This window comes from Anopheles merus, chromosome 2L, assembly GCF_017562075.2.
Source record: "Anopheles merus strain MAF chromosome 2L, AmerM5.1, whole genome shotgun sequence".
In the NCBI taxonomy this organism is placed as follows: Eukaryota; Metazoa; Arthropoda; class Insecta; order Diptera; family Culicidae; genus Anopheles; species Anopheles merus.
This window is the reverse complement of record NC_054083.1, coordinates 44,527,477-44,553,755: the sequence shown is the minus strand read 5'-3', so window position 1 is coordinate 44,553,755 and position 26,279 is coordinate 44,527,477. Positions and strand designations below refer to the sequence as shown.

The window sequence follows — 26,279 nt, the reverse complement described above, 5'->3', positions numbered from 1 at the left end:
GCAGCAATTGCCTTAAACCAGCTTCAGCATGGAAAAACGACTTAAAACAGGATAAAATATCGTTAACGAAGCCATTGTGGATCGTTCGTTTTTTTCCAATTCTATTTATAACGCATTTCATTATTCATATGTTTTAAAGCTGCATTAAAGCGCCTTTGATACCCTTAAAGAGCAGCAAGGCTTCTGCATGTGGTGCAACTGCACAATTGGCTAATAAATTGTATTTTAAACGGCACATCATTAAAAAGAGCATTACGTACTAAATATTACTCCTTTAAAGTATGTTTTACTCTTTAAAAATCATCAAAAAGATAAACTTATTTATTAAAAACTTTTATCTCCGCCCAACTGTCCAGACTCTACTGTATTCGGGAGAAGTGAACCATGCTCCATAGACGTGCGTGACAAGACACGAAAAGAAAAACAAACATACATGCGAAAACATCCCCACTACAGTACGTGCCTCTGTGGGCTGGGTATTGTGATTATTTCTCGCACGGCTCGCGGAGCTCATTCACGTAAATCAGTGCAAATATAAAACATCTTCCGCTCGCGCAGTTAGTTCGTTCCAACGATTGGTCGCGCAGTAGAAGGAAGTGCTTATCCCGGGTGTGCGCTCCGGGATTGTGGTGAAGAAGAACGAAAGAACGTTGAGGGAAGCATTTTTTGCAACGTTCGCGGGGGAAAACCTGGGTGAAAAGTGTGAAAAAGTTTACGAATTTTCGCCCGCAAAGTTTAGCTCCTCAGCATTAGCGGTACCGAATTGTTTGCGGAAAGAAAACGAGTACGTGTGTTGTCGGTGGGAGTATTTTTGCTTCTTCTCCCCTTTTCACAACTGCAGATAAAACGTGCTTCAGCAACAAAGGACGGGGATGGGAGTGTGAAAAACCACCCAACTGCGGACATTCCCCGTTGCCAGGTGACTGCGTTGTTGTGTGGCGTGTTTGCTTGGATGCTGCGCGTGGCACTGGCAGGCGGTGACGAATACCGCGTGTGATTGTGTCCCGGATGGTGTCCGAGTGATTGTCAACACAGAGCCGTGTGTCCCCACGGTGTGTCGTATGGGAAGCACATTCCCCTGTCCGAAAATTGTCCTCCTCACGCGACAAACAGCACCTGCGGAAGTGTGTGAGAAAACGTGACGTGAGTACGCAAGAGTAGTGTGCTGGTGTGAGAGGGAGAGAAAAAGTGAAATTAACCTACTTCCACGGCCGCGAACGTGACGCGTGTCTCTGCGTGTGTGTGTGTGTGTTTGTATGCGGTTCGATGTCATCACAAAAATATGCATACGAGATTGGGCAACTGTTGAAGAATTTGAATGCGACCACTAGCAACATACCGCCAGAAAATAGCTCCACCACAGCAACCATGCCGGCGGACCAGCAGCACACTCACACCAACCCCACCACCACCACCACCACCGCTCACGGCGTGCTCGGCTGGAGTTGCGAAAACGTAAGCGAATGGGCGCGGAAGGAGGGCCTGTCGCGGTGCATCATCGAGTGGATCGCCCGGGAGGACATCGATGGGCGCTGTCTGCTCGCGATTACCGAACAGGATGTGCACGATCTACCGCAACACTGTGCCTCGCCGCTGCGCTTTGGCGACATTAAGCGCTTCTGGTTTGCCACGCGGCTCCTGCAGCGGCAACATTTGGCCACGACGGGCCCGCTCGGTTTGGCGGGCCTGTGGACGCCCGACTACAGTATGAACGATATCGCCTCCTCCGTCGGACACCATCATCCGATGCATCATCAGCAGCAGCAGCATGCTGGCATGGGGACGCCCCATCATCATCCACATCAGCATCCACATCAGCATCATCATGCGTCGCAGCACCATCATCACCATGCCGCCGCCTCGCTGCTGTCCAGCATGGGCACCAGCTACGGTTCGGTCGGGTACAGCTACAGCGACCTGGAGCGCATCTCCCCGCCAATGTCCATCGACGGGTGCGCTACGTGCATTCAGCCGGAATTTTTCAAAACCATGATAAGTTTAGGTACGTACATGGGGAGGGGGAAGAAGGGTACAGTCTAGTGATGGGAAAAATGAAGTTTTTGTCGGAATCAAGTTCGGCTAGCTCCAACGTTTTCTGGAATCAGTTTCCGGAATCGATTCCGGAATCGGCTCTGGAATTGGAATCTGCTCCGGAATTGGTTCCGGAATCGGCTCCGGAATTGGAAGCTGCTCCGAAATCAGAATCGGCTTTGAAATCGGGATCGGATTCGGCATCTCCATAAGAATAGTTGTTTGGATCCAATGATGGTACGTATTGATAGCCGCAAAGAATCAAAATTTACTTGTAAACGATCTATTCTCATGGAGATTTCCGGACTGATTTCGCTTGTGAAACATCTTATTTCAATTCAAGAGTCAACTCCTGAATCAACTCCGGAATCGGCTCCAGAGTCAACTCCGGAATCGGCCCAAAAGTCAACTCCGCAATCGGCTCCAGAGTCAACTCCGGAATCGGCCCCAGAGTCAACACCGGAATTGGTTCCGGAATTGGAATCGATTTCAGCATCAGAATCGGCTCCGGAATTGATTCCGAATACGCTCCCACCGCTAGCACAGTCGATACGGTCAATAGCTGCATTAAATCCAATTGGCCGAAGAGGAGGGTTGCGGGTGCGTGCAATTCCCTTTTTATTTCGCATGCAAAGGAAGAAAAGTACATGAGAGAGAATGAAACTTAATTGGAAGAGGGCGCTGCAATGTTTCCCCTTTTGCTTGTATTTTGTTTTTTTTTCCGTTGCGCAGTAGCCCATGCCCTCCATCGTACGGAGCATTTTTCAAAAGGGAAATAAGGGAAGACAGACTTTCTGACCACGTTGCACGCGTGTGCGCTACTTGGATGTGCGGCACGATCACTCCCGCCACGGACACAGGGTGGTAGCGGTACGACCTATTAGTCGAACGAATTGAAGGCTCTAATTCAATTTCCTCTCCGGCAGCAGCACGCCCGTGTGAACCACGGCGGTGTGATGCCCTGATGTCCGGAGCACAAACGGTGCTCTATTTAAGCGTCCAATCGAAGGGAATCTCCACCGCCCTGTACAGCGCCTACCGCAAGTGCACCAAAGTGGTTGGAAAATGACACTTTAGGTCGCGAGTTTAGAGACTATTTCCGGCACCTCGTGGGTAGCATACGGTCTACGGGGGAAAAGGACCGAAGCATTTTGTAGCATTTCAAGGTCCAAAAAGTGGTCGGCTACCGTTTCGAAATGTCGAGAAAGAGGAAAAAGCAAACGCATTCGGACGAAACGATAAGAATAGATATGAAGCCAGCAAGAAAATGAGTCAGTGGCATGATATTTTGGGAACTCTGCTTATCGCCCTTCTTCTCCCAAGTCTCATCATCCCCACCAACTGGACCTCTGCCCAGGATGATAAGCTCGCTTTTTCTCTCTCTCTCTCTCTCTCTCTCTCTCTCTCTCTCTCTCTCTCTCTTTCTCTTTATCGCTCAACCTGTCTACCTAAGCACACCGTTTCGCTTGTACCTTGTGCCCGGTCGTAGGGTGCTACGATTCCAAAAATCATTAAAAATGCGATGCACCCTTAAGCAAAACCTTGACATGGCTAGTCGTAGATAGGTGGGTAGGCGTTATTTGATCGAAATCCAATCGATTGGGGCAACCGGCCGGAGCCACAGGGCCGATAATCCGGGCCCCGGTATCGAAGGCAACAACAAGCACAAGCGCTGAATTGTTTATTTTTATTTGTTGAATTTATTGCACCACACAAAGCCATCGAGTGTGTGTGTGTGTGCAATCGAGCGTACAACTATGCAATTTGCCTGATAGCGCAAAAATAGAGACCTAAATGCAAACGTTTTGTTGGTTGATTATTTGCTTCAATGTGCAAATTAAATGCGTTCAGTGAACTTTGGAAGGTTTTTGGTTCGCTATTTACCTGTAACGAGCATTCAGAAATCGATTGCTTGACAAAATATGGCCAAAACCCAAGTCACCATCTAGAGCTTTGCATTCACGCTATATTCTTTGGTTAATTATCGAGATCCCTGTGCTTGCGTCAATTGCCGATTTTTGAAGACAACAAAAAAACCCGCAAAACCTGATTGCGGTTTGGTTTTGTGTTCTAATTACCGCCAAGGAAGGATTACCTGTGCAAGATTAGCAACGCCTCGGGCCTCGGCCGGTTAGTTGATAAATGAAGCGGGAAACAATTAACTACGCACGACCCTCGCTGTCTCCCGAAACACGATGACGCGCGTACACGTGCTTAAAAAGAAAGATGTAATTAACGTTCTGCGCAAAACTTTTTCTTAAAAAGCTTCCTCGTTAATCGATTGCCAAAAACCTTCGCGCTCCGATAAGCGTCAGCAGCAGCGCATCTGGAACGGATTGCTGCAAAACGATCACTCAGCGGCGTGCGCTTTTTTGTGTTTAGGGAGCATCTTTATTAATTTTGCTCACGTGCCCGCTTCGTACGACGATTGCCCCAGGGCCGCGGCCGCTCGTCCCAAGCCCGATTGGTGTTCAATCGCCGCCTACTTAGGACACACCGCCGAATGACGCTGCGCGATTGTCGTGACGACCTTAATTCGCCGCTCAAAGACGGTCTAGTATGCTGTGCGCATTAGTGCTTGAACGGGTGGCGTGGACAGGGTTACATATTTATTTACCTTCCCGATGCCACCCAAATGGACGGCTGACCAAGAGTGACGGATCGGTTTTGATCGGTTCGGTGGTATAGAAAACATTACTCCTCTCTCTACCCCATTTCCCTGTGATTGTGTGTTTGCGTCGTTGCGAGCTTAATCAAATGTTTATATCAGCAGATTGCGCCTTGAGATGGTTTGAAGAAAATGGAACACACGAGCTACAATTGTATTGGCAGAAACACACACACACACACCATCATCATCAATACGAAATGTCCGAAGGAATGCAATTGTTGTAAACAAATGCGCGCACCCGTCGGGCCCGCCTGCTCTCGCTATCATCGTCTATCGATTGCCAATGAACGTGTCGTGCTTGTGTGTGCAACAGTACGAGGTACTTACAGCGAGTTGAGGAGGTTCGAAAATAGCCTCACTGGCCACCCCGAATGAATTTCAAAGTGTAAAAGGAAGATACGACACACGGTGGTGGCTAGCATAAGACGTCAGCGATGTTAAAGCACACTTCACAGCACAGAATCGCGAATTCTGAGGACGCGTGGCCACCCGCGTCGAGTGCCCGTTCCAAAGTCCAAACCAATAGTGTGGTAAGGCACACGCTTTGTTCGATGTCTAACACGAGATGTGCCGCTGTTACCGGCTGCTGTTATGAGTAATGCTTCTTCTCCCTTCGGCTGAGAGGCGGAAGAAAGCACGCGCGATAAGATAATGATTGCTTGGCGTTGTTTGAGGCAAAGGAAATCCATCGACTCGGTCACCACCAGTGACTGTGTGTGTGTGTTTGTGTGGGATCATGATATTTCCAGTTTATTCACGCGCACATGGAATGGTCGTTGCCGTCGCCGTCGTCGCGGTGTCACGGTCTTTAACGGCGGGAAATCTTTGTGTTTTGTTTTATCGCAAACCATCGCGTACACCCGGCTTCTTACCCAAGGGATTAGCGCAGGCAGAATGCTTTGTCTGGCTCGGTTTTTTCTTGCTGTAAGATTGATAAGCCGCCGTCTCGATGCTTTGTCGTCCGTGACAGGCACCGTAAAGTTCATGAGGCAAATTTCGATTGTAATCTTGTGCCTTGTTAATCGGGTTAAGCAGAAAAGCGGTGTGCGAGAATTTTTAATTTCAATGACAAAAAAGAACTATGAAATCGCCTTCTCCGAGCATGTCTTTCCCGGAAAAAAGGGCAATGTGTTAACATAAAATCTACAACATGCCATCCTATCCACTTCAAGCTTAACAAGGTGAAACAGAAAAAAACACCCCTTGTTATGTTTTCAGTTCGTGGAAGCAAGCAATCATCCCCGAAAACATATCTAATTCGCAACCGTTCGTCTCATCTTGCATTTGCAAAGGACCGAGACGCATAAGAGCCACCGTTTTTGCTCCGACGGACATGCATTGCATAACCGCCGTCACTGTACCGACGGTTCAGTTGGGAAGGCCAGAGATGGCGATAATAATAAAATTATTCGTTGTGTAAAACAACGACTCTTGTGCGTTGAACATTTCCTTCCACTTATGACGTAGAGAAAAGAGACAAAATGGGGGAAAAGATTGTAACAAAAACGCCCCAAACACTTTCGGATGTGACTCAACCGAGAGGTGCCTCAGTGGCACAGGTACATACCTCTTCTTCCAACAGTTTTTGTGTGTGTGTGTGTGCAATAATTGCATGGTCTTGCGTCCACTTTCACCCGCTTTCAGACCTACAGCTACAAACATCTCGTGAACCCCGTGGCCAATGATTTATCCCGCAAGAGCTCATGCCGTATTTTTAATTTACTCCTTTTTCTTCCCGCCCCCGTTTGCAGGATACGCCTTTCTCGTTACCTGGATCACCGCGTTCGTGATGGTGGTGGTGCACGAGCGGGTGCCGGACATGAAGAAATATCCGCCCCTGCCGGACATCTTCCTGGACAATGTGCCGCACATACCGTGGGCCTTCCACATGTGCGAGGTAACCGGCACGATACTGTTCTGCATCTGGATATGCGTACTGGTAGTGCACAAGCACCGGTAAGTAGACAGCCGGCGTCAGCTGTGTGCGTGTGTGTGTGACCTTGTGGTGGCGGTGGTTGAGGTTATGCAAACAGTGGGAAATGGAAATTGATTTTTGTCATCCTTGTGTACTCGCTTCCTTTCTCCCCTGCTGGTAGGATGGTGCTGTTGCGCCGGTTCTTCGCCCTGGCTGGTACCGTGTTTCTGCTGCGCTGCGTAACGATGCTGATTACGTCCTTGAGCGTACCGGGAACCCATCTGGAATGTACGCCGCACGATCACAAGTTCGACGACAGCAAGTGAGTTGAGAGGGGGGAAAGAACTTCCAGGGCGTGTTGATTAATTATTCATCCTGTGTGATGGGCTTAGAAACTGTCTGTGAAGAATTTCTCGCTTAGAATTCCCCTTTCTTTTAGAAGTTTAAAACGAACATTCTCGTTCAATTTAATTCTATTCTATTCGCTCTGTATCTCTCTCTCTCTCCCTTCTCCAGCGTGCGCATAACGGAAATGATCTATCTGCGAATCAGCCGTGCCTACACCATCTGGAGCGGGCTCGGCATGTCCATACAGGGCGTCCGCACATGCGGTGACTACATGTTTAGCGGCCACACCGTCGCCCTCACGCTGCTCAACTTCTTCATTACCGAATGTACGTCTGGTCGACACGCACGCCTGCCATGCCATGCCGTGTGTTGGGTAATTGGTCGATCCATGTGCGCGCTGTTCTAATAATTCGATTCTTTCCGAAAATAGATACGCCCCGGAACCTGTACTTCCTGCACACGCTCACCTGGCTGCTGAACATGTTTGGCATCTTCTTCATACTGGCCGCCCACGAACATTACTCAATCGACGTGTTCGTGGCGTTCTACATAACCTCGCGACTATTTCTGTACTATCACACGTTAGCTAACAATCAGGCAAGTGCTTTTATTTGTTGTTGCGGTGCGGTTCGGTTGTGTTGATGATAAATCGTATTGATGAATTGTTTTTTTTTCCCCTCATTTTGTTTTTACCGCCCCACAGGCCCTCATGTCGCACGATTCCAACCGTACACGCATATGGTTTCCCATGTTCAGCTACTTCGAAAGCTCGGTCGACGGTATCATCCCGAACGAGTACGACACGGTGTACGGCGTGGTGTACAAGATCTTTGCCTGCGTGCTGTACGTGAAGGACGTGTGCATGCTCACCGCCCGCCGGTTCTGGATCACCAACATCGACGGGCCGGCCGGCGTGCTGAGGACGAAGGTGGTACTGCTGCAGCACCTGCACCTGCAGCAGAAGCAGCAAGGCCGTGCGCAACCACCAGCATCGTCCAGTGCCGGCGATGAGACGGACCTAGCCGGCAACGGGGGCAAAGGCGGCGGCGCGGTGGAACCGAAAGCTACACAGCTGCCGAACAATCTCGACAGTGCGGCACAACCGAACAACACCGGCAGCAACCGTACGCCGGAACGCAAGCCCGTCAAGTGTAACAACATCATCGGCGCGGACGTGGACGTGGCCAGCTTGAAGCGTAAATCGTTCGGCAACATTAACGCGACGCTGCCGAAAAGTGTGAACGAATCTTTGAAGCTGAACAACAATAATAACAATAATAACAACATTAACAACTACCATCTGCCTTCGGCCGCCGCGGTAAGCAATGGCAATGGGACTGGGAGTGAGGCGAGTGGACCAAAGGACAACACCAAGAAGAAGGAGCTGTAGTGCTTCGTAGCAGTGCTGTGTTACTACAATCGAGATCGCTTTACTTTTGCGATGAAGAGGCTTTTCTGAAAGCTTCCTATATGTGGTGGGAGCTTTCCCTCCACGGTAGTTACTATTAATTTAATTTAATTATCAGGGGTTACACTAAAGACATCGTTTATTCGTTGCATTACTCCGGGCTTGTCGTAGTGAGGGAAGAAACGGATGCATACTATAGTCTGTAATGTTGTGTACTTCGTTTGCTGTTATATCTATCATTGGTTGCGCATAAACTGCTGTTATAGATGTGAGGAAAAGGCCAACAGTATGTAACGTTGTTAACCAGCCACCGAGCAAGTGTTGACATGTGAAAAATCCTATTCCCGAACGGATTTTTCGTACAAACGATCAAATAGGAGCCCCGCAACAAGGTGTGGTTCGTTCGTAACAGAGAGAACTGGAAACTGCTTGTGATATTGTTTTTTTTTTTATCAGATAGTAATGCCGTCAGCCATTGCCCGTTGATTTTCGTGAATGTTAGCCGTTTCTTTCGCGTGCGCGGTTTTATCTTCATCCTCGTAGTTAAATCCTCATGTTTCCATGTTGTCACCAGTTCGCTCTTATTTATTGTCATTCCGCAGGTTGATTTAAGTGTGGAAGTGTTTTTTTGTTTGTTTGTTTTAGGATTAAAAATGTATTACTTTTACATCTACTTGCGTCCGCTAGCGGCAAACAACTAAGAAATCAAACATAGTACCGTCGAAATGTGGTTTGGTGTAACAAGACAGAGAGAGCGTTGCGTTAGACCGTTAACAAAAGCTAGATACTTTAACAACTTCTCAAGTCCAGTGCAGCATTATTGGGTATGAATTAAGGCAAAATGGGAAGCTATCAACCGGTGTAATACTAGTCGAGAGTCGAGTGCGATTGGGCACTGATATATAACACAGAACAGAAGTAATAGTTCGCTGCTTTTCTTCAGCGTCCATCCCTTCTTTAGGTAGTATGATAAGAACTTATTCCGTCTGACACAACTTTTCATGCTGCAGCCTGTTGCACCATCAGTAATTCGGTAATGCGTAATGTGATCTAAACCATGGATAGCCAAGCTCTTCCCTTAGGCTTTACTTATTGCGGAGCAGCAGAAGGAAACGTTTAGAAATTTCCACATATTTCCGATTTAAGCAGAGGCTGAACAAGAACGATGCCAAAATTGTAATTTACAAACGAAAAAAAAGAAAAGAAGGGAAACGATTTGTTTTTCCCCCCTAACTCTTCCCTGCTCATTTACACATATTCCAACTTCTGCTAAAACTTATTCATACTTTACTTACCGTGAATGAATTCAGCAAACGCACACACACACCACTCAACTTACGAAAGCAATAGGAGCTTGTAATGGCACTTCAGGAATCAGGAATAGTATAAACCTTTTATAAAAATACTCCATCTTTTCTCGTGCGGGCAGATGCAGTCGTCGAGCAGAAGGAGGAAAAGTCGAGAGAGATTGTTTAACGAGTAGATTTTCCAACGAATCGAGAAGAAAATAAGAAATACAGTTGCTTCAAATATTTGACTAATTGAAGAGAAAGCTTTAGTGGAATAGTATTTCTAATCCGCATTTAATCCGAATTTTACATCATTTTTAAATGCTGATTTTATTTCACCTAATCTTTCAGAAGTGCAGTTTGTATTTCATCAAATTTATAGAAGGTTGGTAAGGAATGTTTAGATTTATGTAACTATTTATCCTTTTCACGTGTACTGGTACTGCTCCGACGAAGAATCGATACTGTGTGCTCCGTCCGATGTGTTTCACATTCAGTGTCAGGTGTCATAAAGAAGGTTCATTCTTCCTCAAATTCCTTAAAATACCCACCACAATCCACTCTTCCAATTTTCCGACATTTTCTTATGGACATTTGATCATCCCTCCTGCACGTGTTCATTCTATTAATGCGTAGAACCTTCATCACCTCCGCTCTAACGTTCATCCCTCTCCGTGAAGCTCTGTGCTTTCGAATCTTGATTTGTATCATAGATTTATTAATTCATTTCCATCGTTATACATATTCCTCATCAATATCTTGACATTTTACAATGCTAACATTCCAGCCGTTATCCTCTTCTTGTTCGCTACTCTCATTCATATTGTTATCCTGATTCTGATCTTATGATTTTTCGCTGATCATGCTCCTATTGTTTTCCTCATTAGTCATCTTGACATCGTACATTGCTGACGTCACAATCAGCATACCCATCACGATCGTGACATTCGATACTCTCATTCCAATAATTATCCTGATCCTGATCGTGTGATATTTCGCTGATCATGCTCCAATTGTATTCCTTCATTAGGATCTTGACGTGTTGCAATGACGGGCCGTATCACTGCCGGTAGAAGCATTTCCATCACGACACAAAGGGGTTTACATCCCAGCCGTTATCCTCATCTGTATCGTGACATTGTTCACTACTCTTATTCAAATTATTATCCTGATCCTGATCGAGTGATCTTTCGATGATCATGCTCCAATTGTTTTCCTCATCAGGATCTTGACTTCGTACATGACTGACGTTACAATCATCATCAACATCTTGATCGTGGCATTGTTCACTACTCTCATTCCTCTCACTATCCTGAACAATATAGTAAGAAATTATGCTGCTGATGTTCCATTCGCTTATGCTCCAGACGCTGCTATCGTTCCAATCTACCTCATCTTGTTCCTCCTCTTCCTGATGTACGCTAACGTCTTCATTCCAATCCACCTCGTTGGATACATATTCTTCACCACTCTCTTCCAGCTCTTGCACAATCCAATCAGATTCTGACTCTCCATCTACGTCGTCAATAAAATCCCCATGTTCTAGTTGTTCTTCTGCGAACTCAAAACATGGACTAGCAGGTGCTTGGCAAAGGTTATCAAACATTGCTAAAGATCCTCTTTTGATTTGGCTTGTGTACGCAAGTGACTCTCCAACGCACTGTGGATTGCAAACTCTCGAAAGAGATGCAACAAAATTTAGAAACGGTGCTTTTATCGATGCTGAGACCTGATGAGTTCTGATATCATTACAGCCGTTTGGTAATGGCGTTGTTGTTTGTGTATATTCAAATTCCCAACAGCAGGTCTTGGCCACACGTACAGGGTGTCTCTCGGAATGCAACTTTTTTTTTATAATTAATATGGCCAATTACATAATAATGATGAATGAATAATGAATTCATTTTCAACATCATAAAATCTTAAAACTATTTTCCATCTTTTGCAACACCATTGTGCAAAAAGGGTAAAAAGAAACGGAAATTCAATTTCAAAATCTACCCATGGCCGTTCAACCACCACCTGTAAACGAATCGAACTGCGCAAACTGTCAAACCGAACAGCAAAGGCAAAAAGGCAAAGAAGCAGCATTGGGAAGGGAAGAGTTTCGGTTTGTTTTTGGTTTCGTTTGGTTCACTTTCGTTTCAATTAGCAATTCAATTGCAGTAATTTGACTATTTAAAGGTAATGAAGTGTACTAATCGTGTGCTTATAGTGTCCGGCAAGCGGTGTGATTGAAGTGCAAATCAGTTTCATCGCTATCGGCAACAAATGGCAACAAGTGACTTTTTGCACTCGATGATGGTGGACCGACCGTCCGTGAGTGCCGCCGTACGCTGTCGAGGAAAGCTTCTAGATTAATAATCTAATTACGGAATTGGTTCGTCTGTCGTGCATGCGATTGTGTAAGCGTGAGGCAAGCAGTGAACAATCTATCGATCTGGCTGTAGGCTTAGACTCCAGATGCGGATCGTACGTGAATGCTGCAAAAACAGCAACAGTAGGAGTCGGTGGTCACCGTGACACCCGGCTGCCGTGCTGGGTAGTGTGAGGAGTGTTGCGAGGGGGGAAATCATATGACTGGCGTGCGGTTAGCACTACGTAAGCAAGCGAGCAAGCGAGCAAACGAGCGAAGCATTTGTTATTGTTTGTTATTGCTCCACTGCACAACCTTCCCCCAATTGTTTGTGTCCCGGTCTGCGGCCGATTTTTATCCAGTAGAAATAGACGGAGATAGAAAGAGAGAACAAAAAAAACATCCATCGCATGATCGCGAAAACAAGTTGCTCGAAATGATTACACCGGCCGTTATCGGACAGGTGGAGGGTGGAATTTTTGAATGAAAACCCCCTGCCCTCCCACACACACACACATTCGTGCATTCGATCAGCATCCAATCAGCTAACACTTTGTACCCTCTTTTTTTCTTTGCTCACAGATAACGAAACGACGGTACGGTGTGAAAATGTGAATCAATCGGCTCGCCGGCACGATAGAAAACACGCGCGCGTAAACCCAAACCCCTTTTTGCGGAAGAAGTCACCGGGGCAGAGTCGCCGATAGATTAAGCCCGACAACTACTAATTGGACAGAGGAGGAGCGGATAGGATGGAGGCGGCGGACGGGCGAAATAGTACACCCGCGTGACGTACACCAAAATCACCCTCCTCTTCTTGGCAGGGCGCAAGTGTGCGCTTGCGCCAGTCTGTAGCAAACCCTATTCCCGCGCTACCAAGGCGTAGAGAGAAGGCGGTAGCAGGCGGTGGTGGAGCTGTTTGTGCAAAGCTTAACTTTGCAACGTAAAACAACGCCAACGCCGTTGTGGTGGTCGTCAACGAAACGGGCAACGCGCTGCGCCTGGTGCCAGTTGCGTACGATCGTCCGACCCCGACGGAACAGTGTTAAGCCGGCGTGCGGTGCTCTAAGGGGAGGGAACAGTAGTACGAGAGTGTAAGTGTGTGTGTGTGTGCCGTATGGTACACCAAATAGAAGAAGGCGCCACATACCAAAACGCCAGCACGGTCACGCGTGTTGATGATTTGGGACGTCATTTGGCGCAAATTTCGTTGTTGGGTGTGTGGCACTGTTGTGGTTGTAAATGATAGGGAAATTCGGCGTTCGTTAGTGCGCGGGTAACTAGATGTGAAAACTAAACCCCCACCCGTGTCGTGATGGAAATGCTTCTACCGGCAGTGATACGGCCCGTCAAACGGGAAGGAAATTGTTGTGTGCAGCAGACCTATCAAAATGGCGTGTAAATAGTGCAACGAATCAAGCCCCATGGCTAGGATGAATATGTGAATTGGCACAACCGATATAATTCGATGTCGATGGCAAATATTGCAAAAAAGTGGCTGTGAGTGCTTTTTGTTGAAACAATTTCCCCGTCTAGTGGAGGGAGAGTGAGTGGAAGAAACTCTATATTGCAGCGGTAGCGGAAAATCAGCAAACCACCCCTCCCGATTCGTTGTCGTGCCTGCCAATCGAATCGAGCCGGTCGCCCTGGTTTTTTTTGGACTATAAATATATGATGGCCCTGTTCAACAAGCTGCTATTCAACAAGAAACGAAACACTAGCTCATCGTCGCAGAAAACAAGCCCAGGGTAAGTTTGGCAGAAGAAGGAAAACGCCCGCGTGTGGATGCCCTTTGCAGGAGGGCCAGGGGTTTTATTGTGCATTAGGTAAACTACGCAAAATTGATGTCATTTTAGGTAAGATTTGATGGAACGTGATAGCAAACGTGAATAGCGGAAATCTTGGAATCTTGTATAGAGAATCTGCATACTGCGATGTAAACATGTTTCATCCGCACAGCCTCCTTGCTTCTATCGTCTCAATGTAGTGCGTAAAGTTGAGCAAATTAATTGGTTCCCGTGTTGCTGTTATCACCGACGTGCCCAAATATGCCCAATGTGACACGCCCGTGGCGTAGCAAAAGCGGCACAGTGCGTAACACAATTAAAATTGCGTAAAATGACGCACGAACTGTAGGCTGGACGAGTAAGGAAGGGGGTTACCAAACCGACGCGATTTTATCAAACCGGTCGGTTTGTTGCTCCGATAATGAAAAAGAAAATGTTCTCGAGATGAACAAAACGCTTCTGCAAAAGTGCGGAAGTTCACCTTTTGTACCTCTCTTGCATACGTTCAGAAAGAGTAACGAAGAAAAAATACACACAAAAAATCGTTCATATCGTTTCCGGCGCGTTTTTTTACAGGGTTTTCTATGAGTTCTCATAGTTGTGGGACACTTCCCAGACTCTTTCTTATGGGAAGTGAACTTCATATGATGGAAATTGGACTATATGGCACCCTTTTTGAACAGGCTCCTTGAAAATCCCTGTTGGATTTGTCGAACAAGGGTGCCATAGATTCAAATTCACATTAGATTAAGTTCAATTCAAGTAAGAAGGAGGCAACAAAGTGTCCCACTGCTACGAGAACCCCTTGAAAACCCTGTATCTCTTTGCCGAGCGCGCGCGCTTCCGCGGCTTTTATTCATAAAGCCGTCCCGAGGCGAGAGGCCGTGGTGTGTGGTGCCGGTTGTACACTGTGTTGTGTTGTGAAACGATGACGATGCGCGAGTCACGAGAATCAGCCCATTCTTGTCTGTGCCGCTCGAGTGGCCGGCGGTCGCCGTCTTCTATCTCTGTCTCCTCTGATCTGTGTGCCTTTGGCTCGCACAGGTGTGGCGCGCGTATGCTCTTTGGCCGGCGTGTGAATCGGTGCGCCGTGTTGGGGCTTCCCTTTTGCCCCATCACCGGGTGCAGATAAAGACGCACATGATGGGGCACGCGTAGTTCCGTGTTTCACTGTTTATTCGTCACAAATGCGTATTGGTGCATTTGTTCCCTGCATTGAACAACGCTCAAATGGAGCTTGATATGTTTAACCTAAACAAATTGTGCGATGGATAGCAAAATTCATCATTAATTACTGTGTATTTCGACCCTAATCGAATCATTTCGTTTTAGAGATAATATTTTCAACGATGCTCGTCTCACTTCCGGCTCAATTCAGCTGTGAACAACCGTCGCTGTATAGCGCACCATCGCTGGATACGATCGCTGAAACAGAAAACATCACGGAAGGACGGTTCAGAATGAAGATGATTATACTCTTTCTTTCTCAACCCCTCCTGCGATCCTGTCACGCCGTCCAAACCGCCGTCCACTACTAAACCGGTACAATCGGCACAAACTCATTCGAACGCTCGAACAACCGCAAAACCGTGGTCGGGTACGGGGAGGGACCACGAAAACCGAAAAATCACGTGCTTCTTTTCGCCACTCATGCCCCGTCATCTACCGGTAGACCTTGCGCACCCCTTCCCCGGTTTGGCGCTGATCAGTCGTTGATCGGCTGTCATCCACCACCGCCCCCGCCACCCACTACAACTATCACGATCATCTGCGTGACCATCCCCCAACAAAAAAACCCCGTGCATTTATATATTCGGACGTTGGGGGGGGTGGTGCTGCTTCTTGCCTTTTGCCTCTTCTCGCGCGTATTTCGCGATGTTTACTGTGGGCGCGTTGCGCGATATCTCGTCTATTTGTTGTTGTTGTTGTTGTTGTTGTTGTTGTTCCGGCCCCTCACCCCATTTGTCGACCGAACGATACGGATTGCGGATATTATTTTTAGCGCAACGAAACCGAAAACCTCTGCTTGTACATTGATCGGTCCAATGCGTGAATGTGGTTGGGCGTGTGTGTGTGTATGTGTATGCTTATGTGGCGTCAGTGTACGAGTCACAGGAAGGGTCACAGTTTGGCGCTACCAGCAAAAAAGGAGGGAAAAGAAGAACGATCGTGTTAGATTATAGCGAAGGGGTTCATTTTTGGCACGATCGGTCGATTGCCTTACCTGGGAGCGGTGTGGCACCCGCATCACGGAGGGTGGGGGTGGCATGCGCGATCGGGTTCCACGTGCACACGGTGTCGATCGCGTATCGATTGATTTTGTTGCTTACGCGCACCCGTTCGGGTTTGGTAACTTTAACCGGTTCGGTTTGATTTGCGTCATTAGAAACGAAACTCAGCGCCCGCGGATGACGGCCGCCGGTGCTTTAAATTGTGGTCGCGTCCTCTTTGCATGAATGAATTGTTGTCGCGCCGTTGCATCAACACCGATCGTCAATCGGGGGTTTCGGGTTCTGGCGATCTACACACGCACAAATAGAGCCCGATCAACGATCTTGAACTTGGCCACGTTGTGCAACCAAAATAGTTGCAACGCACGCAAACTGCCGCTCAAATTGTTCTGATCAATCTAAAAATAATGCAAACACCAAAAAAAGAAGGAAAAACAAACCCCTATCCTTGATCTTTCCACATCCTTTCCTCGATGATGCGGTCGGGATGTGCGTGATAAAATAGCTTTATTTGGCTTTTATGTTTACAACCTCCTCCGACCCGTCACGTCCACTTCCCACTGCGCGCTGTACGAGAAAAACAGTAAAGTGTGTCGTGACACACCGTGTCTTAAGCGGCGGTTAGTGTTAATTATTGCTTTCGCCAACGAAACGATCGTCACTCGCCGGTCACAAGACCTCCTGGCGCATCACACCATGGGCGCGTGCTTCCTCGTGTGCGGGTCGGTGTGTACTTGCGTAATGGTAGAAAGACCGCAAGCCGCGGCTTGGACAATCCGAGAAGGATGTGGACATGGGCGCGCGCACGAAACAAATGGAAAACGCGTCCTCCGAACAAAGACGCGTTGAAAGGTGTCTAAGATCAAGAGATTGAGAAAAAATGGGGAAAAAACGCAACAAACGGCGGCCGCACATTCTTTCTCCCACTGTGGCCGTCTTCTGCTGACGACGAAATAAATGGGGCCAAGGGGGCGGCAACAATTCGCATCGGCATCTTTATTTTATTGCGATGAATCTTGGTGGCGCGAAGAGGAAAGGAGAGCGCGTGATGCGGGTTCTATCGTGTTTTTTCTTCGTTCATTCCGCGCCACAAGAAACATTTCGAATCTTGTGACCAGATTACGTTCAAGCTGCACAACCGCACAACCGACAGCGGGTGGTGTGGGGAATGCATCACGGTGTCAATCATGAAATCGTGACGTTCGATCGATCATACCAAGCAAACAAGATCGCGGTTCTGTCACACATTCCGTCTCAACAGCCGGTGATGCAGTTCCGGTCGCATGATCAACGCGATTCGTGGCGGGGAGGCACGCTGACACTTAAAATAGGACACATGTACGGGGGTGCGAATGCCCCCGAGTCGGTCCATTCCCGGCATCCACCCATTCAGTTGACGCGTTCATTCATTAAATGATGCAGTCTTTTTTGTAATGTGCAGCCAGCTCACTGTCTGTCGATCGATTCATTGTTGCAAGGGATTGGGTGTGGATCGGAGTGTGCTTGTTTTTAGTAACAAAAATAGTGTCGTGAATGAATCGCGGGGGGAGAAGGGGATCTGTGGCTCGTCTCGTGGTTCAATCATGTGCTTTTGTGTGTCGCTCCCTTTTCGTTCGGCAGAACTTTAGCGTAGAACGTCATCAGTGTAGTGGTGTGCTGTTTGAATCTTTGAATTTTTAGTCTCGAATCAAATCACCAAAGATTCTCTAGAGATTCACTAATCTCTACAGATGCATATGAACACTTACTCAATGTGTCAATTGGTCTGTCTTTTCTGGTGCCCGATAAAAATTTTATAGCGAAGTATTAATCTTTATAGATTCACGATTCTTAAGAGATTCATGAATCTTTCAAGATTCGTGTCAATGTTCAGCGATTTATGAACATTTAGGGAATCATAACTAAGTATATGAATGAATCAGTAGATATTCATTGTTATAAACCATTCGAGAACCATGAACGTTTGGAAATCTTTGCAGGATTTTCTAGGAGTTCTCAGAGCTGTGGGACACTTTATAGAGTCTTTCCTATTTGAAATGAACTTAATGTGATTGGAATTGGACTCTATAGCACCCTTGTTGTACAAATCCAATACGAATTTGCAAGGAGCCTGTCCAAAAACGATGCCATAGAGTCCAATTTCCAATATATGATGTTCGCTTCCAATAGGAAAGAGTCAAGGAAGTGTCCAACAACATGAGAACTCTGTATGTATCTCAAAATTGGAGGATAAGATTAATTGAATCATTTTGAGGATTTATTCCGATTCATGAATCTTAGCCATCTCTACATCCCCATGAATTACCCATCTCTACATCTATGCTCTATGAAAAGTAAAAATGCTACATATTAGACACGTGTTCTTGTCTTCTATTTGCGAAAGTAAAGCTTAAATTGCTAAAAATGTATCTACATTAAAAAAAAAATTGATGATACCCATAATTTGTGAATTTTTTTCGGCAAAACGAATGAGTGTTAAACAAAACAAAACAAGAAAGGAAAAAGATAGAAACCGCTCCCCATTCAAACATTTACTCAACAACAACCGCCCCCCTCTTATCAACGGGTGCAACGCACTCGATGTAGATGAGGCGAGATCGGGCCTAAGAGGCTATTATCAGCATGTGAGCGAGACTCGCACCTTTCGCGGTCGTCGCACGCGCTTGTGCCATCTATTTTATCTGCGAGCTTACTTTTTTATAGCAACAATCAGCACACAACCACCCCGTCGGGTTGCGGGAGTAAAATTCTGATTTATTGGTCCCGCTGGTGCTCCTGCTGCAGAAGCGCGGAGAAGGTATGGTGGCGGTCACAAAAATAAACGATTATCATTTGCCTGTTTGCTCTAATCCGGCTCACTTGCGGATGGCTTTCGGGAGGGGCGGGAAGGAGGACAGCATAATTCACAGCGTTGAGCGTGTTCTTTGTGTTTTTACTCACGTGGACTGGTTGTTAATAAATTAGGGGAATAGAATAGAGAATAGAAGGGTGGGCAAAGCACCGAATCATCGTCATTTAGCAATCTCTCCTGGTTCGTGTTGTTTTTGTTTTTTCCTCTGTTTTTGCTTTACGACGACAAGGATCTTACATAAAGAACGTTTTATTGATCGTGTCGGACGATAAGCAGGTTTTACGTATGTGCCCGACTCACGTGCGTTGTTTTTTCCCTTCTTATGATAACTTCCCTAATGTTTTTGTTGTGTTCTTCTTGTTTGGCTAACGACCGAGTCGTGCTGTCTGCAGTGGAAATCGAACCCCCAATGTCACGCGACATTTAGCACATGCTGTGCGCTCAACTCCCCGATAGCAGGATCTAATCACCCGGACTAAATGATAAGCGTGTGCCACTACCAACATTCAAGAATTAAGAAAAAATAACAAGTTGAAACAGTACATGTGTATCTTAGAAACAAATTAAAACCCCCCAGTTGAATGATGTTTAATCACAAGCACACACACAGACATAGGGCGGACATGAAAATAACCGATCGATCATTAGCGCAATCTCTTATCGAATTTAGCGCTGCGTTGTACCTAATCCAGCCCCACGAAAAAAAAGGAAGAAAATCGGATAACCCGTCCAATTTATCATCGATGCCGATGGTGTTTGATAATCAAACGCGTAAAACTTCCGACAAGCAACGTGTGCATGGTGTTTGTCTGTCACACACAGAAGTTGACGCGTTCAATCACATTGCGCCATTAATCCCGGTACCGCCCAGCCGATTGAGGGTGGCCGAAGGCGGTTGCAAGGGACCAGCAAGACCAAGTCATGTGACTGTAGTGGAAGGAATTTCGCCGCGTGACTTTGGAACGCAAACGGAACGAATGAAGAAGAAAGAAACGGAACGAACGAACGGCGGTAAATAAGGGCGATCGTGCGCCAATGCGCGTGCGCCAAATGGTTGTTGTTATTTTGTACTGTGGTTTTCAAGAAAAGCGGGGAAAATAGCATGCCACGAGTACATTTTGAATTATTGAGGATGAGATTTATGCTGAAAAGTAGGAAAAGATCCTTTCAAGCAGAGCTTAAATGAGTCAAAGTGTCTAACAAGTCACCGCGAACTAATGATGGGTGTAGTTGGTAAAAATCTGGAGTCGAATCCGATCCGACTCCGATAATTTTGAAACCGACTCCGGAAGGTAGGTCTCCCCAGCATTCGCTCAGTATCGTCCGGAGTCATCCGGAGTCATTCGAAGTTGTTGGGATTCGTTCGGCGTTGTTGCGAGTCGTTCGGATTCGGAGTCGTCCGGAATCGTCCGAAGTCGGAGTGGGTCAGAGCCGTCTGGGGTCGTCCGGAGTGATCCAGAGTTGTCCGCAGTCGTCCGGAGTCATCCGTACTCGTCCAGAGTCGACCGGAGTTCAAGTCATCCGGAGTCGTCCGGAGTAATCTGGAGTTGTCTGGAGTCATCCGAAGTCGCCTGGAGTCGATCAGAGTTGTCCGGAGTAGGCCGGAGTAGGCCTTCGAAACAAAGGCCTGTACAAAGTGCACGCGCAGTAAAATACAAAAAAATCAACGAAATGAAATACCTGATTACAAGCATATTGCACCGGACGACTCCTGTTGACTCCGACAAACTCTGGTTCCGGTCGATTCCGGACGACTCTTGACGCCTCCTAACGACTCTGGGCGATTTGGGACGACTCCAGACGACACCGACTCCGGCCAAAACTAGTGGTTCGGATTTTGGTGGAGTCGGATCAAAGTCGTGGGTGCGCTCCAAAGAGCACCTCACTACCGCGAACACGTCTTTAATGTCCATTTGAACCTTGTTATCATTGATACGATCGCATTTTTAAGGCACGTACCCTCTATCAGATTGATAACTTCACTTGGTTCCCATCCCTTGCCGCTCTTTTACAGCTGTCATCACGACAGATAAGCCGTGGTCGTGTGGTCGTCGTAATCCTCCCAATAACTCGCTGATGTCTTATCACTGCCTCCCCATTGACAGTGGCACCAATCCAGATCAGATTTTTATACGAAGCCTATAAAACAATCCTGTATCTAAAGGGTGTTGGTGCGAGCGTGTGATGTCTTTGATTACCTTCCTAACCATTGTTTGTCTTCTTTCATTGCTCCCCATTCCCGCAGACAGTTCCCGTTCAGCGCGGATCAGGTGCGCATTTTGGTGTTCAAGGAGTGTGACATCCGCGGCCGGAAGCTCCTGTTCGACTCCAGCACGGTCGAGAAGGTGTCGTCCGATAGTAACAGTGCGGCGGCAGCGGCCGCCTTCGCCAGCGATCATCATCCACCGTCGGTGCCGCAGGTGCAAAAGTGCGAACACTGCAATGTCGTCTACCGGGTGCGCAAAGTAAGTGTGTCTCCCCCGAACAAGCTTCTTCAAGCTTGTAGTACTAACGGTACGCGATGTCTCTCTTCTTGCAGCATAATGATCCTCGCAGCGAGGCAGTACTCAAGACGGAGATTAAGCAGTTCGAGGAGATGGTCTTCGGCTCGGCACCGATTGCGTTCCGGGGCAGCAGCTTCAAGGTGCACTGGCTGAAGGCACCGAAGACGCTGATGTGCTCGCTCGTGTTCCCCACGCCGGTGTACAACGGGACGAAGAAGTCGTCCGTGTCCACCTACCCCGGCTCGGAGCTGTTCATCAATGGTAGCAGTAGCGGCAATACAACCAGCGGCATTGGAAGCAGCAGTGGTGGCGTCGACTACAATCCCTCCGTGAGCGATCTAAGCTCGATCGGGACGGGGTCGTTACACTCGTTCACGGTGAGCTCATCAACCGCCACCCAGCACGACCCTTCGCTACTCCAGCGGCTGCGACCGGTGCTGCCGGTTGAGTTTTGTAACTTCGATCGGTTTGCCGATCTACACCACTCGTCCAACAGTGGCGTCGACTCCGGGTACGGTGGAACCGATCCGTGGGGCCTGTCCGGGTCGGGCTCTTCGCGCCATCCGACTTCCTCGTCGCACCGGAGCAGCCTGTCCTCCATCTACAGCGACTTCGATTGCATCCGTCGCCTGAGCACGGACAACTTTAGCGTGGACATTCCGCCACCGCCGAACTGTGTCAGCCTGGAGGACTGCCACTCGTACGGCAGCTTTCACCGGCGGGTGTCGAAGAATCTGACGACTTCGTTCGAAAACCGGCACACGGTTGCGGACCACGTGGGCCACCTGGACGAGCTGGGCCAGATGTTGGCGGGTGGTGGCGGTGGTGCCGGTAGTGGTGTTGGACAGCATACGGGTGCGACGGTGACCAGTGCGGCGGCTAGTGATGGATGTGTGGTGTCGCGCAATCGTCGGAACAGTGAAACGATGGAGCTGATAAACCGACGGAAAGCGTACAGTGGGGAGCTGCTTTCGACCGCTACCAACTACCAGGGGAAGGCGCCGAGCAAAAAGCAGCGGCTCGGGGTGGCAGTTTGCATACGGCTGAACGAGGTGATGCTGCAGGACACGGACACGTTCTGCTCCGAGCACATGACGGTGTTCGAATCGATCCTTTGCCGGGTGCGGGTGGCGGTTGAGAAGGCGTACATTCGATGGCGATTGTTTTTGCAGGTAAGCGGGCTGCTAGAAATGTGGCGATTGAGGAGACACCAAAGCTCAAATTTCGTGTCTTTCATTACAGATCATGCTGGGAGCCTGGCATTCGACGCAACAGTGGCTGAACGATCTCTTCACGGCTCCGCGGCTTAACAATCCGGTCTGGTTGACGCTCAGCAGCAGCACGTTAACCGATCGTAACCTTGCCTCGCTCGCCAACACGTTCATGAACGATCTATGCTCGTTGCTGTCGTCAGCCGATACGAAGGATACAAACTTGTAAGTAAATCGTTATTTGGGTTCAATATTAAACATAAACTGACGACTCTTTTTTCACGGGACACGTTTTTCTTAATTTCAGCTTCATCAGCACCATGATCACTGCCGTCCTGACGCACCATCTAGGATGGGTGGGTACGATCGCTGCTATGACCGCCACGGACGATTCGTCCCCCAGCAGCAAGCTCGATCTGATTAGGCGGGAAAAGATTCGCATGAACGAAATTACCGCCAACCATCCGTACAGCGTGCTGTGGGCCCAGCTCGGCGACCTGTACGGTGCGGTCGGCTACCCGACCAAGCTCTCGAAAACCATCATCTGTGGCAGCTCGCAGCTGGGCAACACGCTCGACAAGATCCTGAACGTGCTGTCGTACTTTATACGCTGCTGCGAAATTAAACGCACCGTGTACGTGGAGTCGTTCGACGAAGCGAACGTTCGGACCGCCTTCATAGCGCAGCGAGCGAACGCAGCATCGGCAGCGGCAGCTTCAATCCCAGCTGAAGGCATGCATGATGTAAAAGTGCCTTTTGCTGAACCAAATTCTGGATTGCTGCAACCACCAGCGGCGCCACAACCCCCACTGCTCCGTTCGGCCTCGTCCGGAATGGTGCGGTCAGCGACGAGGATGAAAAATTTAGCCTCCCTAGCCGGTGGCAGCGAGAAGGATATCTCCCAGCATACCACCTCGACCGGGGAGCTCACGAGTGCCACCAGCCCGGCAAACGAGGAGGTGCAGAAAGCGCTAAAGAAAAACGTGATGAATGACATTCCAAACGTGCTGGTGTACCGGGACTCGCGCTTCGTCCGCCAGGAGCTGCGGATAGGCAACAAAAGCATGGACACGGGGCTGGTGATGAATGCGCGCGAAAAGCAGTACCTAGAGGCGCGCTATCAAATCGGCAAGGTGGCTTTGCTGCAGCCGACCCAAGCCGATCCCGAGCTGGCACAGGAAGCGCTCGTACTGGAGGCGGAGAGCGAAGGTCGGTGCAGCGCGGACGGCGATGATCGGGAGTCCGTCCGGCTGTCCTATCTCATTACCGAGAACAGTCTCGGGCAGGTGGGCTCGTCGGAGGCGGCGGAATCGCAGCAGCGACTAATCTGGGGCGTGGAGAAGACGAAGGAAGGCATCGCGTTTGAGCAGCTCAAGTACATCAGTCTGCTGCGCGGGGACTACCAGGTGCAGAAGGATGCCGTCAGCGAGAAGGACCAAAGCGAGCCAAGGAGCGAGGTCGTGTTTGTGCTGGGGGAAAATGAGATGCTGAAGGACATACACCGGAAGGCGGGAACGCCGGACGATGATGTGCTGAGGCCGCTCGGCATGGTGCAGCCGCTGAAGCACTGCTGCCGGCAAAAGTTTAACAGCTTCGACCGGTACCGGAAGATTGCTGCCAACTTTCTCAAAAGCCGTAACCTGCCCGACTATCATCTGTTGGAGCGCGGCAAAGGACACGCGCTGGGGGAGCAGGAGCCGGAACCGGAGGCAGCGATCAGTGTTGCCCCGTTGTCGGAGCTATCGTTTGGTGTGATAGAACCGAGCAGTAGCAGCAGCAGCAGGCAAGCGGGAAAGCCCGAGTGTGCCGTCTGCCATCAGATACCGACAGTGTACTGTCTGCAAACGCCAACGAATGCGTCGGAAATGGAGTTTATTGGCGAGCTGTCGCCGAACGGAAGCCATAGACCGTACTGGAGCGGTCGATCGGCACTTCTGGAGCAACTGACAGGGGGAGAAACCGTACCGGAGGATGCCGCCTGTACGACAGGTGGTCTTCCGTCCGGTGGCCTTCCTTTAATGCGCGAAAACATTCCACTCATTGTGCTGCCGGGGCACACGATGGCTACGCTGGACGAGAACGATGAGCTGCGGGCGAAGCATCCGGGCAGTATTCTGAAGCTGATCGACATTCCCTTCCCGAAGGGGATGCGCACAGCGGCCGCCGGTGGACATGATGAGAATAACAACAGCAACGGTACCGGTTCGGGATGTTCCGTCGCAGGTGGTGGTGGTGTTGGTGTTGGTGGTAGTCACGGTATCAACAATGCCAGTAGTGCTGGCAGTGCTGGGGGCGGCAACAGTGGAGGACACAGTGCAGCAAGCGGTCACCATCACCACACGACCGATCCGACCAGCAGCACCGGTAGCGATAAGACTGAGAAAGGTGTGCGATGCTTTCGTACCGGGTTTATGCCGTCCCTGTTTAGTCGCATCACCGACCACTACATGCCGGATATGGTGCTGCAGGCAACGACGGCACCGCCGAGCCAGTGGGAGGCAGCGCTCAAGCGCGATCTGCACCTGGCCGCCCGGTTCACGCTGTACGAGCAGCAGCTGACGGAGAACAATGCCATCATCGCCAACCTGGACACGCACGAGGTACGGTTGCTTTCGTCGCAGTCGCTCGTGGATGGCGACATCGTCGGCATGTCGCAGCTGGTATCGTCCATGCTGGAGGCTGTCAGTGCGATGTGGTCCGCTGGAATCTCCGCTTATCAGGTAAAAGGTGTTATGCCCACCAGCACACGGAAGAAGAGTTGGTGTCTAATTTCGTTCCTCATTTCTTCCAGTGCATGGCGTTTATTGAATCGAAACTGCGCGAGCTCTACCTGCAGTCGGAAACGATCGCGAGCGTCATGCTCGCGACGGACTTCTGCACGCTGAGCTCGATCACCACCGCCATGGACATCACTGCCAACGATATGGAGCTGCTGCTGTCCGTTGCGTCGGTGCACACGCCCGAAGCCACCAAGCGGTACCGTGTGCTGATGCGCTAGAACGTGCCCAGAAAGGAGCTTACAATTTTGCAGAATGTGCAAATGTGATATTAGGTTAATCGTTTAGGGTAGAGTAGGTACGCAACCAGGTACGTCATTCAAAGAGAGCGGACGTATCTGGAGAGGTGGGGGCCGACGTGTACCCAGCGAAAGGAGAAAGTCGAAAAAGGATGTTGATGAATGAACAGATCCCCAGGGGGATTATTTCGAGCAGATGCTATGATATTTATGCAAGTCAGCTCTCTCTCTCTCTTTCCCTTTATTTCATTCGACCAGTGGAACCTCCTTATCAATTTTCATGTAGATCGTTACGATGTAAAGTGGATTTGACTGTAAGGAAACAAGAAAGGTGTAATTTCTGACCAAAAGTTGTGATTAGAGCGTGTAAAAGTGTATTGCAGAGCAATATTTTCATCCCAAGAGGGATGTGCCTTGGAGCGGAAGGACAGCCGAGGTTGTGAGAGCAGGTATAAAATAAGACTAAGCTTAGCTAGAGATAGCGGACTCTTGACTAGACTTGAGCCAAAGGGTTTAAAAGACCCGGCCGACATTTGTCGTTAGCAAACGTTTAGCCATCTAATGCGGGCGTGTGAACTGAAGCAAGCAAAGAGCAATGAGATATTTATTGAAGTGAAATTTGCAATAAAATCTTTGTAAACAAATTCAAAAGCAATTTCCT

At 48.7% G+C, this 26,279-nt stretch overlaps 3 protein-coding genes across 5 annotated transcripts; 2 read left to right on the top strand and 1 right to left on the bottom strand.

Annotated features, from left to right (window-relative positions):
* Nucleotides 1–454: 454 nt before the first annotated feature.
* On the top strand, nt 455–9,275 carry LOC121592883 (sphingomyelin synthase-related 1-like). The gene is made up of 6 exons (XM_041914746.1): nt 455–2,002; nt 6,454–6,658; nt 6,799–6,939; nt 7,134–7,291; nt 7,396–7,562; nt 7,669–9,275. The coding sequence occupies exons 1-6, from the start codon at nt 1,267–1,269 to the stop codon at nt 8,353–8,355; spliced, it is 2,094 nt and encodes a 697-aa protein (XP_041770680.1). The 5' UTR covers nt 455–1,266; the 3' UTR covers nt 8,356–9,275.
* A 658-nt stretch (nt 9,276–9,933) lies between these two features.
* On the bottom strand, nt 9,934–11,439 carry LOC121592884 (glutamic acid-rich protein-like). Its single transcript, XM_041914747.1, has 2 exons — nt 11,053–11,439; nt 9,934–10,974 (listed from the first exon to the last, which is right to left on the bottom strand). The coding sequence occupies exons 1-2, from the start codon at nt 11,266–11,268 to the stop codon at nt 10,747–10,749; spliced, it is 444 nt and encodes a 147-aa protein (XP_041770681.1). The 5' UTR covers nt 11,269–11,439; the 3' UTR covers nt 9,934–10,746.
* Nucleotides 11,440–11,740: 301 nt separating this feature from the next.
* On the top strand, nt 11,741–26,273 carry LOC121592079. Of its 3 annotated transcripts, XM_041913354.1 has the most exons (8): nt 11,741–11,846; nt 12,601–13,518; nt 13,592–13,766; nt 21,133–21,352; nt 21,427–22,563; nt 22,634–22,827; nt 22,910–25,322; nt 25,394–26,273. In XM_041913354.1, exons 3-8 carry the CDS (start codon nt 13,690–13,692, stop codon nt 25,598–25,600), a joined length of 4,248 nt encoding a protein of 1,415 aa, XP_041769288.1. In that variant the 5' UTR covers nt 11,741–11,846; nt 12,601–13,518; nt 13,592–13,689; the 3' UTR covers nt 25,601–26,273. The 3 variants fall into 3 exon arrangements, with proteins under 3 accessions (XP_041769288.1, XP_041769286.1, XP_041769287.1); XM_041913352.1 differs by having other exon boundaries at nt 12,601–13,766; XM_041913353.1 differs by lacking the exon at nt 11,741–11,846 and adding an exon at nt 11,868–12,067 and having other exon boundaries at nt 12,601–13,766.
* Nucleotides 26,274–26,279: the final 6 nt, after the last annotated feature.

What these genes read in the sequence shown, in the direction of transcription:
- LOC121592883 (XM_041914746.1), top strand. Translation starts at nt 1,267, where the DNA reads ATGTCATCACAAAAATATGCATACGAGATTGGGCAACTGTTGAAGAAT. An exon ending in CAACTTCTTCATTACCGAAT is followed by an intron (nt 7,292 to 7,395) that starts GTACGTCTGGTC and finishes TTCCGAAAATAG; the next exon opens with ATACGCCCCGGAACCTGTAC. An exon ending in ACACGTTAGCTAACAATCAG is followed by an intron (nt 7,563 to 7,668) that starts GCAAGTGCTTTT and finishes ACCGCCCCACAG; the next exon opens with GCCCTCATGTCGCACGATTC.
- LOC121592079 (XM_041913354.1), top strand. Translation starts at nt 13,690, where the DNA reads ATGATGGCCCTGTTCAACAAGCTGCTATTCAACAAGAAACGAAACACT. An exon ending in TCGTCTACCGGGTGCGCAAA is followed by an intron (nt 21,353 to 21,426) that starts GTAAGTGTGTCT and finishes CTCTTCTTGCAG; the next exon opens with CATAATGATCCTCGCAGCGA. An exon ending in GATGGCGATTGTTTTTGCAG is followed by an intron (nt 22,564 to 22,633) that starts GTAAGCGGGCTG and finishes CTTTCATTACAG; the next exon opens with ATCATGCTGGGAGCCTGGCA.
- LOC121592884 (XM_041914747.1), bottom strand. Translation starts at nt 11,268, where the DNA reads ATGTTTGATAACCTTTGCCAAGCACCTGCTAGTCCATGTTTTGAGTTC. An exon ending in AAGAGGAGGAACAAGATGAG is followed by an intron (nt 10,975 to 11,052) that starts GTAGATTGGAAC and finishes TATATTGTTCAG; the next exon opens with GATAGTGAGAGGAATGAGAG.